At 36.8% G+C, this 16,768-nt stretch overlaps 1 protein-coding gene across 10 annotated transcripts in view; it reads right to left on the reverse strand.

Moving 5' to 3' along the window:
• msi2b (musashi RNA-binding protein 2b) overlaps nt 1-16,768 on the reverse strand; it is a 392,013-nt gene that overhangs the window by 12,844 nt on the left and 362,401 nt on the right. For 6 of the 10 annotated variants that reach the window (XM_087806755.1, XM_087806751.1, XM_087806757.1 and 3 more), the window contains exon 12: nt 4,418-4,597. The exons of the other annotated variants lie outside the window; for them this stretch is intronic. In XM_087806755.1, coding sequence (XP_087662881.1) covers nt 4,418-4,597 — 180 coding nt within the window. The remainder of the gene's footprint in view (nt 1-4,417; nt 4,598-16,768) is intronic. 10 annotated transcript variants of the gene reach the window in all.

The raw sequence follows: 16,768 nt of genomic DNA on the forward strand, positions 1-16,768 counted from the left end.
TGTTGCTCAGACAAGTCTTTAGAAAAAGGCCAACATCTGCCCGGTGCAGCCGAGCAACACTCGGACCATCCGGACGGGCTGCCGGGTCCATCGCACACTCATCGCTGACGTGAGTTTCGGCGCAGTGTGGCGTGTTCATCGTGACGCGACTCAGACGGCGATGACGCAAGATATGTCAGACCCTGATGTGGCCTGAAGTTCAGACGCCGTCTGATGGTGCTCGTGATTCCTGTTAGGTAACTTGAGGTGTTCTATCTGCAGTGGGGAGTTCCTATGGAAATGACCAGGAGGATCACCGCAGATAATTCATTTTTAAAACATGTTTGAGACATATTTTGAGGCTAAATTTTGTCTGTGACATGCCATGTGTGAGTCCCGGTTAAATGTGTGCGTCGATTGATGATGTTTTTTTTTTTAATATACTCTTTTCTGTCAATTTTGTGGGATTTTCAGTCTTGTTGTTACTAGGTAAAAACCTTTGCAATAACGATACATAGTCGCTCCCCATTGCTATTAGCATTGCTATTTCGTTAGCTAATAAACAGAAGAAATAAAGATTCCTTTTTTTTACTGTGATGTTATTGGCAACATTGTTTTTTCTTAATTTAGAAACATGCATTTAGTCATTTGGTTCACTTTTTTATTAGATATATTTATATAATATAATAAATAAATATATATATTAATATATAAAATATTTATTTTTTATTAGACGTTTTTTATTTGTTCAGGCTTTTCCTTGATTTTCTGGAACTCCTGTTGTGTTATCAGTTTTATCTTGACCTTTAAAGTATATACTTTATTGAATATTGTTTTGATTGTTTAAGCGCTTTGTGACCCTGGTCTGGAAAAGTGCTATACAAATAAAAATTACTTACTTACTTACTTAGTTTGTGTTGGTTCATGCTAGCATTCACGTTTGTAAAAGTTATCTCACTATAATGTTACGTAAAGTCAGCTAACATTAGCCTTTTTAAAACTTGGCTAACTATAATGTTTCATAAATGAATCTTAGCCACATTATATAATATTACTATTAACCGTGCTATTTAGCTAATCTAAAGAATAAATAAACCGATTCCTTTTTTATGGACTTTAATGTTATTGGCAACATTGTTTTTTAAATGTTAGGAACAAGCATTCAGTAATGAGGTTCACTATGTTTCAGTCTTTTAAGCAAAAGTTTTTTTGTATGTTGGTTCATAGTTAGCTAACTGTAACATTTGTAACAGTCAGGTAACCTCAATGTTTGTCATAGTTAGCTAAGTCAGTAACAGTAAGTTTATTGACCTAGCTAACAATAAAATGTGTTACAGTTAGCTAACATTAACATTTGTTAAAGCGAGCTAACTACAACATTTTTTACAGTCAGCTAACATTATTGTTCGTTAAAGTTAGCTAAAGTTAGCCAACAATGACATTGTTACAATCAGCTGACATTATCGTAACAGTTCTTACAGTCAGCTAAAGTTAACATTGCTAAAGCCGGCTAACATTAACATTTGTAAAAGTTAGCTAACAATAAAATGTGTTACAGTGAGCTAACATTAACATTTGTTAAACAGAGCTAACTATAACATCATTTACAATCAGCTAACATAACCGTAACATTTCTTACAGTCAGCTAAAGTTTACATTGTTAAAGTCGGCTAACATTAACATTTTTAAAAGTTAGCTTACAATAAAATGTGTTACAGTGAGCTAACATTAACATTTGTTAAACAGAGCTAACTATAACATCATTTACATTCAGCTAACATAACCGTAACATTTCTTACAGTCAGCTAAAGTTTACATTGTTAAAGTCGGCTAACATTAATATTTTTAAAAGTTAGCTTACAATAAAATGTGTTACAGCTAACAATAAAATGTGTTACAGTGAGCTAACAATAACATTTGTTAAACAGAGCTAACTATAACATCATTTACAATCAGCTAACATAACCGTAACATTTCTTACAGTTAGCTAAAGTTTACATTGTTAAAGTGGGCTAACATTAACATTTTTAAAAGTTAGCTTACAATAAAATGTGTTAGAGTGAGCTAACATTAACATTTGTTAAACAGAGCTAACTATAACATAATTTACAATCAGCTAACATAACCGTAACATTTCTTACAGTCAGCTAAAGTTTACATTGTTAAAGTCGGCTAACATTAACATTTTTAAAAGTTAGCTTACAATAAAATGTGTTACAGCTAACAATTAAATGTGTTACAGTGAGCTAACATTAACATTTGTTAAACAGAGCTAACTATAACATTATTTACATTCAGCTAACATAACCGTAACATTTCTTACAGTCAGCTAAAGTTTACATTGTTAAAGTGGGCTAACATTAACATTTTTAAAAGTTAGCTTACAATAAAATGTGTTACAGTGAGCTAACATTAACATTTGTTAAACAGAGCTAACTATAACATTATTTACATTCAGCTAACATAACCGTAACATTTCTTACAGTCAGCTAAAGTTTACATTGTTAAAGTCGACTAACATTAACATTTTTAAAAGTTAGCTTACAATAAAATGTGTTACAGTGAGCTAACATTAATATTTGTTAAACAGAGCTAACTATAACATTATTTACATTCAGCTAACATAACCGTAACATTTCTTACAGTCAGCTAAAGTTTACATTGTTAAAGTCGGCTAACATTAACATTTTTAAAAGTTAGCTTACAATAAAATGTGTTACAGCTAACAATAAAATGTGTTACAGTGAGCTAACATTAACATTTGTTAAACAGAGCTAACTATAACATTATTTACATTCAGCTAACATAACCGTAACATTTCTTACAGTCAGCTAAAGTTTACATTGTTAAAGTGGGCTAACATTAACATTTTTAAAAGTTAGCTTACAATAAAATGTGTTACAGTGAGCTAACATTAACATTTGTTAAACAGAGCTAACTATAACATTATTTACATTCAGCTAACATAACTGTAACATTTCTTACAGTCAGCTAAAGTTAAAATTGTTAAAGTCGGCTAACATTAATATTTTTAAAAGTTAGCTTACAATAAAATGTGTTACAGCTAACAATAAAATGTGTTACAGTGAGCTAACATTAACATTTGTTAAACAGAGCTAACTATAACATTATTTACATTCAGCTAACATAACCGTAACATTTCTTACAGTCAGCTAAAGTTAAAATTGTTAAAGCAGGCTAACATTAATGCTCAAGTTAGCATGAGTCACCCTTTTGTTTGCATATTCTAGTCAGTTATATAACATTCCTGTTTAAAAAAACTGATCTGGGGCGAAGTGTAACTTTTTGGATTCCGCATGCGTACCATCACCGTCCTACTAGGTAGGTAAGCAATAACTAACATTTCCTCAGACGTATTAGCATTGTTAAGCTAATGGCTACGTTCAAGAATCAGATGTACATCACGAACATGTGGATATAAGTGCAGATTAAAAATATAATCTGCTGCCGACGTTGTTTTATTTTTCATGAAGACGGCCGTGCGTTGCTGCAGAAAAAGCAACGATCTGTAAGAATTGCATCTGACGAGCCTCACGTAACGCAGGTTCTGACTTGGACAGGAAGTGGCGACGTGAACGCCCGACTACACCGAGAGCGTGTGAAGATGATGTAAAAAGGGCTGCAGCATAGCTCGGCGTAACGCGCTCATGAGCTAACGCGTCTTAAGTGCCACGACGCACGAGTCCGCACTTGATCCCCCCGATGATAAACCGGCCACCATTATTCCACTAATGGACATCACTTGATTTAGCGGAGAAAACGAACGGGTCGTGACATAAATACAGAAGCAGGGTTATATGTGTCGGTTAAAGATGATGCCCCATTATGTTGTGAAATGTTCCAGTCTCTGCCATAATTAACACAATCACATCGTCCAACGTTTTTTTTTTTTTTTTCTGACTCAGTTCCGCACTAATTCATGCTATTCCAGGGCCGTCCTAGTGCGACACGTGGAGACGGAGGAAGTCTGTTTAGCATTCAACGTTGCACTGGCGCTGATTTGCTAGTTAGACTTTCACACTTTAATAGGAGAGTAATTATTCATACACTTAAAAACACTTCAAGGGCTGGAATAAAAATGACATTCGCTCTCACGCTCATTTCTTTGTTTATCATAAATTCAGATGAAGGCGGCGGCGGCGGTGGCGGCGGCGCTCGCTGACATTCGCCGCCACTTGTTTTGCTCGCATGCAAACGAAGGATCACATTCTCCGAGGCCCCCCTCCGAATATGCAGGCAAAAGGGGGCCACAGCAACACAACTTGTCAAGGAAACAAGTGCATAAATAAGAAAAAGGAAGGCAGAACATGCACTAGGGTTGTCTTTTAAGAAGGGGGGGACGGGGGGGGGGGGGGGTACGGGGGGCGTCTATCTATCAACAACAAAAAACACCGGAAGATAAATCGCTCATACAAACCTGGGTTCTTAAATTGATCCGGGCTGTGTAGGTGCTGGAGGGGGGAGTTGCAGGCGGAGGTGGCATGCTCACTGTGCAGCATCTGAGCCGCTTGGGGCCCCAGGGAGCCATAGTCCGCAAAGGAGCAGGGCCCCCCCCTCTGGTCACTGGGCGTAGAGTAAAACCCATAATCGGGGAGGCCTGGGAGTAGAGTGGGGTGGGGGGGGGGGGGAAGATGGGGGGATTCCATCATTGTGGAAATCAACTTGTTTTCATCGTCAAAATAAATAATAATAACGTTTTGCATGCTACTGGTGTGGAAACGGTCGTTCATTGGCCCTTCGGCGTCTGCTGCTGTCATGTGACTGAGCCCCCTCCCCCTCCCCGCTGCCAGATCAAGAGAATCACAACATTTGAAATTGACAACAATTCCACATGCTCCCCATACACTTGTGTGGTGTTTTTTTTTTGGACACTAGGTGGCGTTTTTCCTCATGGTATCAGTGTGACCTCAAAGCAAAACGTATTTCGATTCATATTCAATTTCTAATAAGGTGGATATGCGGAGGGGACATGTGAGGGGACGATGGGAATTTATAATTAATCGAAAGTATTGTTCCACAACTTGGTGAAACAATTGAAAATGTAGATTTTTAAGATAAGTTACTCTTCGAAAATGCATCCTTTGGGGCCATTATTGGTCCTTGAAATATAATAAACGGCATAATTCAACCTCAGATTTCAAGTTGGCTCACATAATGAACCTGAGCATCTTCAACTCTGACTCTTCTGACTTCTACCGTCAACACTGGCCACAGATATGTACTACTATATGTAATACTTGACAGAACTAGCTAGTAGTCATAGCAGAGGACGTACAGAGAAGTATTAATGTTTCTTATAGGCAACATTTATCTAGTGCTCATTTAAATCATTCATAATTTATTAACTATAGTTCTTTGTTCACAGACTCAAATTTCTCTCTTTTCCCATCAAGTGATGTTTAAATGTTTCGTTCATAGTTATGTATAATAATAATAATAGTAATGACAACAACAACAACATCAATAATAATAAAATAATAATAATAACAACTAAAATAAAACAATAACCGCAATAATGTTAATACTCATAATAACAACAATAACAGCAAAAATGATAATAGTAATAGTAATAATTTATATATAAAGAAAATGTTTTAAAAAAAAATGGAACAATTATAGAAAACTATTTCAGCTTCAAAATGTCATGGCATTATTATAGAATCATATGTTATTTTTCTCGTTAATTAAAGCAACTTTATTGACAGACATAAATTTCTCTCCTTTCCCATCAAAATTAATTAATAAAAAACTTAACCAAAATGATGTTTAAATGTTTGGTACATAGTTATATATATATTTTATAAAATAAAAATAAACAACAACAACACAACAATAATGATAATAATAATATTATAACGACAACAACAACAACAAAATAATAACAACAATTAAACAATAACAACAATAATGATAATAATAATACAATCTATAATAGTAATCATTTATATGTAAAGAAAATGTAAAAAAAAAAAAATTCAGCTTTAAAATGTCAATGCATTGTTATTATTGTTATTTTCTCATCAACTAAAGCAAAAATCTACAATTTTGACGTTATAATTCTTTGTTATTATTAGTTTAATTTAAACGATCATGAAATCTTTAGAAAATATACCAGCAGTGGAACCGACACAAATTATAGCTTTTTTTATTTTTTTATAAACAAATAATGAAAAAATAACCTATTAAGTTTATGTTAATTATACCAGGTTGCAGTTACATGCCTGAGACACTAGGGGGGAAACTCTATTGTAAAAACAACGGACAGGGCCTTTAGGTAGTCTTTGTTGATATTTACAAGTGACGTTAAGGTTTTTTTCGTCGACATTCCAGTTTGACGTGCTCCTGACATTGACCCGATGATTCGCCTTCACATAATCTCCAAGTTTGTCATTGGCCGTTTTTAGCCCCGTCATCAATGAGCCTGATAAAAAAAGTTCATTAAACGCCCGATCAATAAACGCTCACTTCAAAAACCAACACCTCCACGCGCGGCAATGGAAGTCTGAAAGAGAGCGAACACAAAGCGCCGTTGATCGATAATTAATTTAGAGCCTCTTTCTCTTTGGACCAACAAGCGAGAGATGATAAGAGTGAACGAGATACCGATCCATTCATGGTCATCGATGACGGACATTCCAAAGGGGCCCCCCCCGAGTGCCGCGTTTATTGGCCCCTGCCAACGACTGGAGGATTAGCAACAGTTTAGAAAGAAAAAAAAATGTCATTCGACAAAACGTCCCGCTGACGTTTATTGCTTGTCCTCTTAATCTGGACAAGCAGCCGATAGAAGGAGTTCAATTAAAAGAAACTTTTTTTTTCGGAATCTTGTGATCGGTGACGACTATACCCCCCCCCCCACCACCCTCTATTCGCTGTCTGTTATTTGGGTCACGGCGCGAACAGCCATTCAAAGTCACTTCACCTCCGACTATTTCAAGAGTGAGACCGTCCACTTGTGCCAAATGGAATGCGAGCCGGCGGCGGCGCCGATGCTTTTTAGCACTCTGATCCCGGCACTCGTGAGCCGTCTGCCCACTCATCAAATTATAGGATCCAAATGCAGCTCGGCTTCCCACGTACGTCACATAACGCCTGACACATTGAACAAAGCTCAAGAACCAATCATTCCATTTGGTTCACTTAGACAAATGTCAGGGACAGACATTGATTGGGGCTGTTGCTAATGAGCAAAACGGAATCAATAGAATAATTATAACATTTGACAATTGCGCAAAACCCAGTCGAGTTTTGTAGAAAAAGTTCTTTACATCCGTCATGTCGGAACAAAAGCCACTTTACCTTTGTTCCACCTTCAAACTTGTCGGAAAGTCCGAACTCTTTAACGCCCTTTTCATTACCGATATAAACTTTGACTTGGAAAAGTACGTCCGTACGTAGGCCCTGGTTTCTACAATAAGTTCCCATCATTTTATTTTTAGATTGAAAACACCAAATCAAAACTCAAGTTTCAATCCATGGGCTAGTCTTAAAGTCTCTCATTTCTTCTTAATTTTAATTTTGGGTACAACTTAAGGTACATTTATTTGGACAAATATTACAGTGAGACTTAAGGTACATTTATTTACAACTTAAGGTACATTTATTTGGACAAATATAACAGTGAGACTTAAGGTACATTTATTTACAACTTAAGGTACATTTATTTGGACAAATATAACAGTGAGACTTAAGGTACATTTATTTACAACTTAAGGTACATTTATTTGGCCAAATATTACAGTGGGACTTAAGGTAAGTAAGTAAGTAAGTAAGTAATATTTATTTATATAGCGCTTTTCGAGACCAGGGTCACAAAGCGCTTAAACAATCAAAACAATACTCAAAAAAGTACATACTTTAAAGATCAAGATAATACTGAGAACAACACAGGAGTTCCAGAAAATCAAGTAAAAGCCTGAACAAATAGAAACGTCTTAAGATGTTTCTTAAAGGAGTCAGTAGACGCCATCAAGCGCAAAGAGAGATGAAGATCGTTCAAAAGTTTAGGATCAACAGCCTGAAAAGATTTCTCTCCTCTGGTCCTGAGCCGTGTGCGTGGAACCATAAGTAGATTCTGATCCACAGACCTCAGAGCCAGAGCTGGGGTGTAAGGCTGGATCAGATCAGTGATGTAAGGAGGAGCCTGACCATGAATAGATGAAAGTAAGAACCAGAATTTTAAAGTTGATCCTGAAAGAAACTGGAAGCCAGTGAAGAGTTTTAAGGATCGGAGAAATGTGAGTTCTTCTACTAGAGCGGGTCAGAATTCTCGCTAATATTACAGTGAGACTTAAGGTACATTTATTTACAACTTAAGGTACATTTATTTGGACAAATATAACAGTAAGAAGATAAATATATTCCATGTTTTCTTAGTAGGTCTCATGATACAAACAGGAAGTACAACTGAATTGCGTAACAATTGCGTAGAGAAAGGTTTTACACAAACTTGTCGATAGAAAAAACAAATTCTCAAGAGATTTACTTCCCTTTATTTAAAATATGTGTTTCAAAATACAAACATTTTCCTCAATTAAATACCCTTCATTCATCCTTATCGCCAAAATTTTCAGATTCATTTAGATTTTTGTTTTGTTTTTTATAACTACTCAATATAAACCAAACAGGAACCATAAGTTTATAAAGTGTACATGGATAGTTTTTACTGCACTTTAAGTTAAAATGCGATTTTGGGGTAAACCACAGTCAGCAAGATGGAGCGTGACGGGAAGCGATCAGTGCTGGTCAGAAGTCTGAAGCAAATAGTGAAGCTGTTTTCATTCCTTTGTTGACGCTTTATTCTCACATGTCTTTGTGCCCTTTTATTGGCGAAAGCACAAGGGGAAAAAGTGCTTGAGGACACACCGGCAGGGGCCACGTCAGGACTCCGGAATGAGTCAGACTTCAGGAAACGCACTTGAAAACAACCTTCTAGTCATAGCTACAGCACTTGAAATACAAATAAAGCTGCAAATCTTTACTAAAAAGAACCGTTACATCATCCAATTTGCTTTATTTACTACTGCGATTCGGAGTAATTTGAAGGATAATAATTAAACCTTAAAAAAAAATAAAAAAAATATTCAGGATTTATTTAGATGTTTTTACAACTTGATTGAAACTGTGTTGCTTGATTATGTTGCAATTTAGAAAATGTTTTTTTTTTTGTAAGGGATTTTTTAAATTCTGAAAATAGTGTGATTAAAAACCAAAAAAACGGCATTTAATTCCTGTCAGGGAACTTTTTGAAAATTATTTTTGCGATGGAAAATAATGGTGGAACCTTTTAACCCTATGTGTTATCTCAGGGTCAAAGTGACCCAGAAGCCAGGTACAATTAGTTTATTGGCAGAGTTTAAAACTTACTGCACGCTTATGTAGTTCAAATTCAGTTCGTAACTGAAATGGCATTTTTTTTTTCTTTTTTTAATTTATAGTTTAGGCATTAGCTTTCAGATTAAACTGTTTTAAAGAATCTAAAATTGAACTACATTGTGCTTTATTTTGAAAAGGCCACTAGATGTCACTCTCAGTTATATTATTTGTCTGTATTAATCTTTTCATTTAATTTAACCTGGAATATTTATCAAATTACGAGCGCCTTCTAGTGGCCTTTCAAAATTATGATGACACACTCAGGATTATAAGTATAAACTATTACGCTTTAATAAATATATCTTATTTCACTGTACCGTATCGATTATTCAACGGTACTGTATTGATCATGAAAAAGTCATCTTTCTATTTATTGTCATTGTTATTTTATTGTTTATATTTAAAAAAAGTTTTTATAAAATAAAACAATTTAAAAATGAACAATTCACAGTGTTTGTTAATTTTTTTCTTCAAATTATTTTACTGTACGTAGTAGGGGCGTGAGAAAAAAAAAAAGATTAGTAGTATTTAAAAAAAAACAAGTAAAACAAAAAAAAAATGATAACTTTCGAATTTAATTTTTACTATAGTTCTATTAAGGTTCATATTTCTATTATGTTCAAAATAAAATGGGTTTGATCATTCTTTGTATTGCAATTAACCCTCCGACCGCTAAGTGGCAGCTGTTATCACTTCCTCCGCTGATGAAGAAACTATGCTGGGAGGACTGAGGACTAGAGGATACAGTGGACTCCAGCAGCTTTTAAAGCTGATGTTTAGTCATATTTTGGTTTCAAAACAAATGAAATCAGTTACGACTTCGTCAAGAGTCATGTGGTCTGTAAATTCTACAACACCAGAGTCAAGTCAAAACAACAAATACATCCTTGTTACTACAGTATCGAAATATATCGTATTGCCAGATTCTTGCCAATACACACCTCTATTCACTACGCAACTTGAACCCTCAGACCACACGTTGAAATGATCGTTTTTTGGGGGCGACTGCGGCGTCTGCAGGTGGACGGCGAGGGGCGTCGCTACAGCAAGCGTGTTGAGCTGCTGCACCTCAAAGCCATATATTTTAATCAGTGCCCATCTGATCCGTTATGCGGGGCGACGGCAGAGCCCCACAGCTGCATCAGTATCACCCATCATATCGCCGTGCCTTCCGACCGTCCCGCTATTAATATTCACACAATCTATCCAGAACAATGGGCCTTTCTCCAGACTCTGTTTTTTTTCCACTGGGCACTAATTGGATGTAATTACTCATCTACAAAACAAATGAGCGTGCTGAGGTTGCCTTGGAGACAAGATCATGGGACCCAACGGTGCGATTCATTCGCGGGGCTTCATTTATACTGATAATTATCGCAACACCAACCCCCCCCCCCTTCCCTCGCTCTCCCTTCTGGCCTCGGTGACCACGGCGAGATGACAGGAACGAAGAGAGGGAGTGTCCTGTGGTCATCTGTTACTGACATCATCGGCTTGGATCTCTAAATGGATAAACGCCCCGCTCTCCTTCCCACTTTGCCAGGTGACTGCCTTTAAGGAGGAATCGCGGACCTTGAAGGCCCCGGCCGCACTTTTTCACTCGGGCTCGGGAAATTAAAACTAATCACGCCGATGATGATGATGATGATGATAATATACAGGAACAAATGTACACACTTAAAAAAGCAAGGCGCGGCGGAGGAAAATATAACTAATATAAATCCGCTCACACGAAGAGAAGGGCCACTGCAAGGTACAAGCCAATGTTGCTAGGATAGCTCAGGGAGGAAACGAGTTATAAAAGTAAAGTGATTCTGGTGAATTTACAAAAAAAAACAGTATTTGTAGATTTTAAATTGTTTCAAATGTTGAAAGTTTCCTTTCAAAGATACAGTAAGTCCCTCATCATGACCATGTTATGAACGTATTACTTTATAAAGTTCTCGCCCCGTCTGAAATCTGGGCGAACGAGAGGTTACAAGAGTAAAGTCCATTATGACGTAATAATGGCTTGACTCCTCCTCCGGTCAGCTGTAATCACGCCTCACTTTGTTTATACGACGAGTCCCCTTGAGGTGGATACATCAAGGATTGATGACGTGCGATGACAAGCTGAGATGCTCGACCAAATCTCGTAAACGAGACTTTGTCTACAGAAAACAAAGTGTTTTCAGTGGGCGGGGCTTAAGTACATTTTCTAATGTAAATATTTCAATGAAAAGAGAGTTTTGTACAAACAGACACGTACTGATAAATACAATAGAGGTCCAAGATCTATTTAAGACACGCATAAATCAACACTTTGGTTGACTTTGGACAATGAAAGCTGCTCATTTGTATGTGTTCCTACTACTAGAAATCTAGTTTACTTTAAATTAAACAATAAAAAAAACACTAAAAGTAGACTTTTTGCCTCCATTTCAAATGGTGTTTGAGAGGATTTCTTCTTTAATGGACAAGCAAGCTTGTCCCCTGCCTGTAGCTGAGATGGATTTAAGAAGCGAAAACAATAAATAATCTTAAATTCCTACATTTTCACATTCCTTAAAATACCTGAATTACAGTTTCTTTCTTTACCTCTGCCAAGGAGGTAATATCTCTACGAGTATTAATCCATCTTTATTGTCTGTTAGCATAATAGAAAATATCCTTTTTTTTTTACAATTCAATATATTTTTCATTAAAATGAGAATAATTTTATTTGAATAGATGTTTAGAAGTTTTACTTGGAATCTATGGGCTGATGCTAGTATTAACCACGGTGGCCCTGAAGGGGAAAAGCCTTAAAACACATTTACTTAAATTAATCAACTTTTTTTATTAATTTTTCTCATTATTTTTACATATTGTGAAATAAAAACCTTTGGAGGAAGTGTGCCTGATTTTGGTGCTTTTCTAGTAACTCTAAAATAAATCATATATTGTCTTGAAATTCGGATTAAAAAATGTTATAATAATATTAAGCTTTTAATACAAATGGTATTCCAGGTACTGCAGGAGTGTTTTATTACAAAAGTTTCACGTGTCTTACAAATAAACATCCCCACTGACTTCTTTTGTTTTGATTGACACCTCTCTTTAACCGCACGGAAAAAACAATAGACAAAATATTTGCGATATTTTAATGATTCCGTGGAACGTGTCATTTCTCCAGCGAGCGAACGAAAGGGTGCCGTTTGGGAATTCAGCAAAAATCTATTATCCAAAGTTATTTTCATTTCTGTGAGGAATTATTCCTCACGCCGTCGCTCCTCCCTTTTCCCCGGCGAGATTCCTCGGCGGCCATCAAACCACATCACTCTACAGAAGATGTCAATAAACCCGACATGCCGCTTCTCAAATTAGCATTGAATTTTAGAGCTACCATAATTAGCTTTTCCATTTTCACCAATGTCATTTAGGGGGAAAAAAGAGAAGCGTGAAAGAAACTAACAGCTCTTTTTCTGTCGAGCCTTGCTTTCACTTTCCATTTGAAATAATCTTTTCTGAATGAATGGCTGAGTAATTAACAGCACTAGACACCCTTTTTCCGAGAGCACAGACATTTCATAAATAATACATATTTAATGTCTTGTCATTTGGTGTTCAGAGAAGCTTGGCTAATGAATTTTAACAGATGATTTCTTCTAGCATTTACTCACTCAACTCAGGCTCTTGTTTTTTCTTATTTCCTTCTTCTTTTTTTTTTATACCTGCTTTCCCTCCTGTAACGCCTCACCACGCAGATCGACTGATTCATATTTACATTTATCGTAGAGTGTGTGTGTGTGTGTGTGTGGAGGTTTACATGGAAAGATTTTTAACGTGACCTGGTGGTTCAAGGAATAAAAGAGGTTGAACCGCACGCCAGCGAAAAAAGGTGAGGGATTGAAACCCAATTCCTGACCGTGGCGTGGATCCAATTGATTCACAAATGTCAATAACTAATTCTCCAAGCAAGCGTCGACAGGTATATTCAAGCCAAAATGTTATTTAAGACGCTTTTAGAAGTCGATTTAACACGCAATGTCCGCTAGCGTTTTATTAGAGATGTTGTAGCAGCAAAGATTTGCCATCAAATTTGTGTCAAAACATGTGATTAATTCTGATTAATCTTAAGTTGCTTTTTTTGAGTCAGTCACAGCCTGAAGTCGACATTAGTACGAATAATATTTAGTATAAAATTGGGTTTTTGGTGCATTTACTTGACGTGTTTTACTGGTTTTTTTTCAAAATAAAATTTGTTTTAGTTTCTGTTATATATAAATATTTTTCTTAATCTGCCACAATAACACATTTTAAATGTAAAAAGGAAATTCTCAGCTCTATTTAAACCGTTTGATCAGCTCAAATAGCCACAGACCCTTTATATGGATCTTTTTATGTATTTCTTCAAAGCAGAAATACATTTAATGTCAATATTTGAAAATCGTAAATGTGCTAAAACAGTCAGATTTTTTGCTGAAGAAAAGGGAGAGTTTCAAGGATTTGGACAAGAGAGTGGATGGATTTGACAAAACAAACACATTTAGTTTAACAAAGGGAAAAAATATAAATGTATATACGGGCAATCAGATCTATAAACTCTGAGAACAAGTAGAAATTCCTTCCTATTTAGCAGTATATTGATGCGTAATTGTGCTGACATGGCTGTAGAGATTCCAGTTAGAATAATACATATCACAATAAAGGAAGACACAAAGTCAGTCATTTGCTTTAAATCACTTGTCCACTAGAGGGCTCCTAAGTACAGAAAAAAAAACAAAAAACAACCCCTGACTCATGCGCCAAGCACCGTTGTGCACAAATTGAGTCAGTTTGGTTCATCAATGTTGAAATGCCATTGTCATTATTAATGAATACATGAATATAATTCACCATTTATTAGCATGATTGCCAAGCTAACGTGATATTACCTCTATCTATCTAAGAGTGTTTTTTTAAAGGTGAATTCAGGTCAATATTTGATGCCGTTTGTACGGTTTCTCGTAAATAAATATGTTTGCTCATACACAGATACGTTAATGGCCATCTGTTTACAAATTTGGAGTAAGTATGTAGAAAAGCAAACAGCAGAGCTAATGGCTACATGATAAAAAAGCAAACAAAAAACGTAACAATACTTTTTATAGCAAATAACAATAATAGCTAACCTGCCTTAAATGTGTAAGTGGACAACATTTATTCAACCCTCTGCACCTTATCATGGCAAAACAAACTTATTACCACTTAGCATTATAACGGCTAATTGGTGGACGAAATCTTGAGAAATACAACGGGATGAAAAACATTCTGAGTGATACATAAAAGTAAAGTGATAGAATTAACCTGTAGTAACTTCTGGGCTGGGACGTAGGTTTGATTCTAACATTGGTGATCACACAAGACAGCTGTCCTGGAAGAGTATAGAATTTAATTTTGGGTTATTCTTACTACTTGCACTTTCGGTTGAACTTACGATTGCCTTATGTCTTGTCCAAATGAGTCTACTCACACTAGGTAATGTACATTTATGCCCCAAATCCAGAGTCTATACGGTCAAAAGTTTAAAGGACTATGGTGGTCATGTTACAAGTGGCATGACAACGGGGGCAGAAAATAAAATGGAAACTAGCGAAAAACCGGCAGAGATAAAAACGAGATTTAAGTTATATGGGCGGGGCTTCTAGCAGAGCTCGACGGATACCCTCTATGTGCCTTCGACAAAACGCTACAGACCGCAACTGTATAGGTAGTGGCCAAACATTAGTGGCTCTTGCTTCCAGGCATCGTAGAACGACTCGCCGGTATTTTTTAAACACCTTCACTTGTGCTGTGTCTCAAATTGCATACTTCTCTAAGTATACTAGAAGTTAGTATACATCAGGATAGTGTAAATACTAACTAGTACGCAAATTCTCAATCAAACATTGCCACTAGAGGGCTCCTAAGTACAAGTAACCGGAATTGAGGTGACAGCTTCTTCTTCTACTACTATTTAATGATGGTTTCAACCAGCTGTTAGAACGCTATCGACACCTGCTGGCAGCACGTTTTGCAAGTTTGGAAAAAGAAATAAAGAAAAAATATGAGAATCTAAATATTTGCGAGATATTTAAGCGAGATATTTAAGATATTTATAACTTTGTGACTTCCGTTTAAAACGTCATTAAGATGGCGGCCGTTTAGGGTGGTTAGTGTCCATCGAACCATACTCAGTTTCGTGGGCGTTTTAGTACGCCAATGTAGTGTGCATGGCGCACTAAATTTCGCATACTAAGAATTGAGACGCACTAAAAATACTGACTTTGAGTACGCAAGTATGCGATTTGAGACACAGCATTGGACAATGAAACAAAATGGAGAAACTATAAGTGGATGACATTTTCAATTGACGAGCTGTTGACTCAGATTTCGCCTTCAGCAAGTGTTCTTTGGACTTATGTAAGCCCCCCCCCCCAGAGGGCAGAGGGTCCCTCAAGACTGTAACCTCACAGCTGTGACAGACGCCATTATGAGGCTAAACAGCAGAAGGGGACATTTTCTCCGCCTCGGTGTCACGACTTCGGTCGTCTTGCCTTGGCGTGCACGCTCCGGTTATTTAGTAGGAATCCATGTAAAGTGGCACCCGAGGATTATCATCGGAGACAAATGAACCTGAGATCACCAGGATTAATTAAGTCCAGTGCGGGCTGACAGTCTTGGTTTGCTCGCGGGCGCCGCTCAAGATCACAAAAGCCAGTCGGACAGGAACAGATAATGACCTGAATTTGGAAGTGCCTGTCACTGACTGTTCCCGTTTTCCTCCGTTAAAGATAAAAGTGGAAAAGGAAAATATCCAGCTCCTTCACTGTTTACACTTCAAGTCTGTATCGCTTCATTCCGGTCTTATCAGACAAAGGGAACACACACTTGTAGAAGCCACGGAATAATGTTTTCTCCTGGTGGAAAAAGCAAATCTCAGACTGATATCAGAGCTTACCAGGAGCTCAGAGAGATTCACAGAAACCTGCCAGAGACTTTGAGAAGCCTCTCTCTAGACATTACTTCGCACTGATGTTGCACATTGTTTTCAAAGGGGGATGTCTTGTGTGAGGATGACAAAGAAAAGATCGCGGCTAGGGATGGTCTGATTCCCTTTGTTCCGGATCGGTATTGGGTCCAATATGACAGTGGTCCCTAACCACCAGGGGGGGGTCTTGGTACCGACTGTTGCAGATTATTAACAAGGCCGAACAGAAAATAACATTTCGGGATTTCTATTGTACAGATTTAAACTGTGTGACAAGAATTTTATTTTGAATAAAGACCAGGATCTTTCTGAAGTGACATTCAATGCTCGGTCAATCTAGTTTACCGCTCAAGTAGAAGAACTCACATTTCTCCGATCCTTAAAACTCTTCACTGGCTTCCAGTTTCTTTCAGGATCAACTTT

This window comes from Callionymus lyra, chromosome 14 (assembly GCF_982586985.1).
Source record: "Callionymus lyra chromosome 14, fCalLyr1.hap1.1, whole genome shotgun sequence".
Taxonomy (NCBI): domain Eukaryota; kingdom Metazoa; phylum Chordata; class Actinopteri; order Syngnathiformes; family Callionymidae; genus Callionymus; species Callionymus lyra.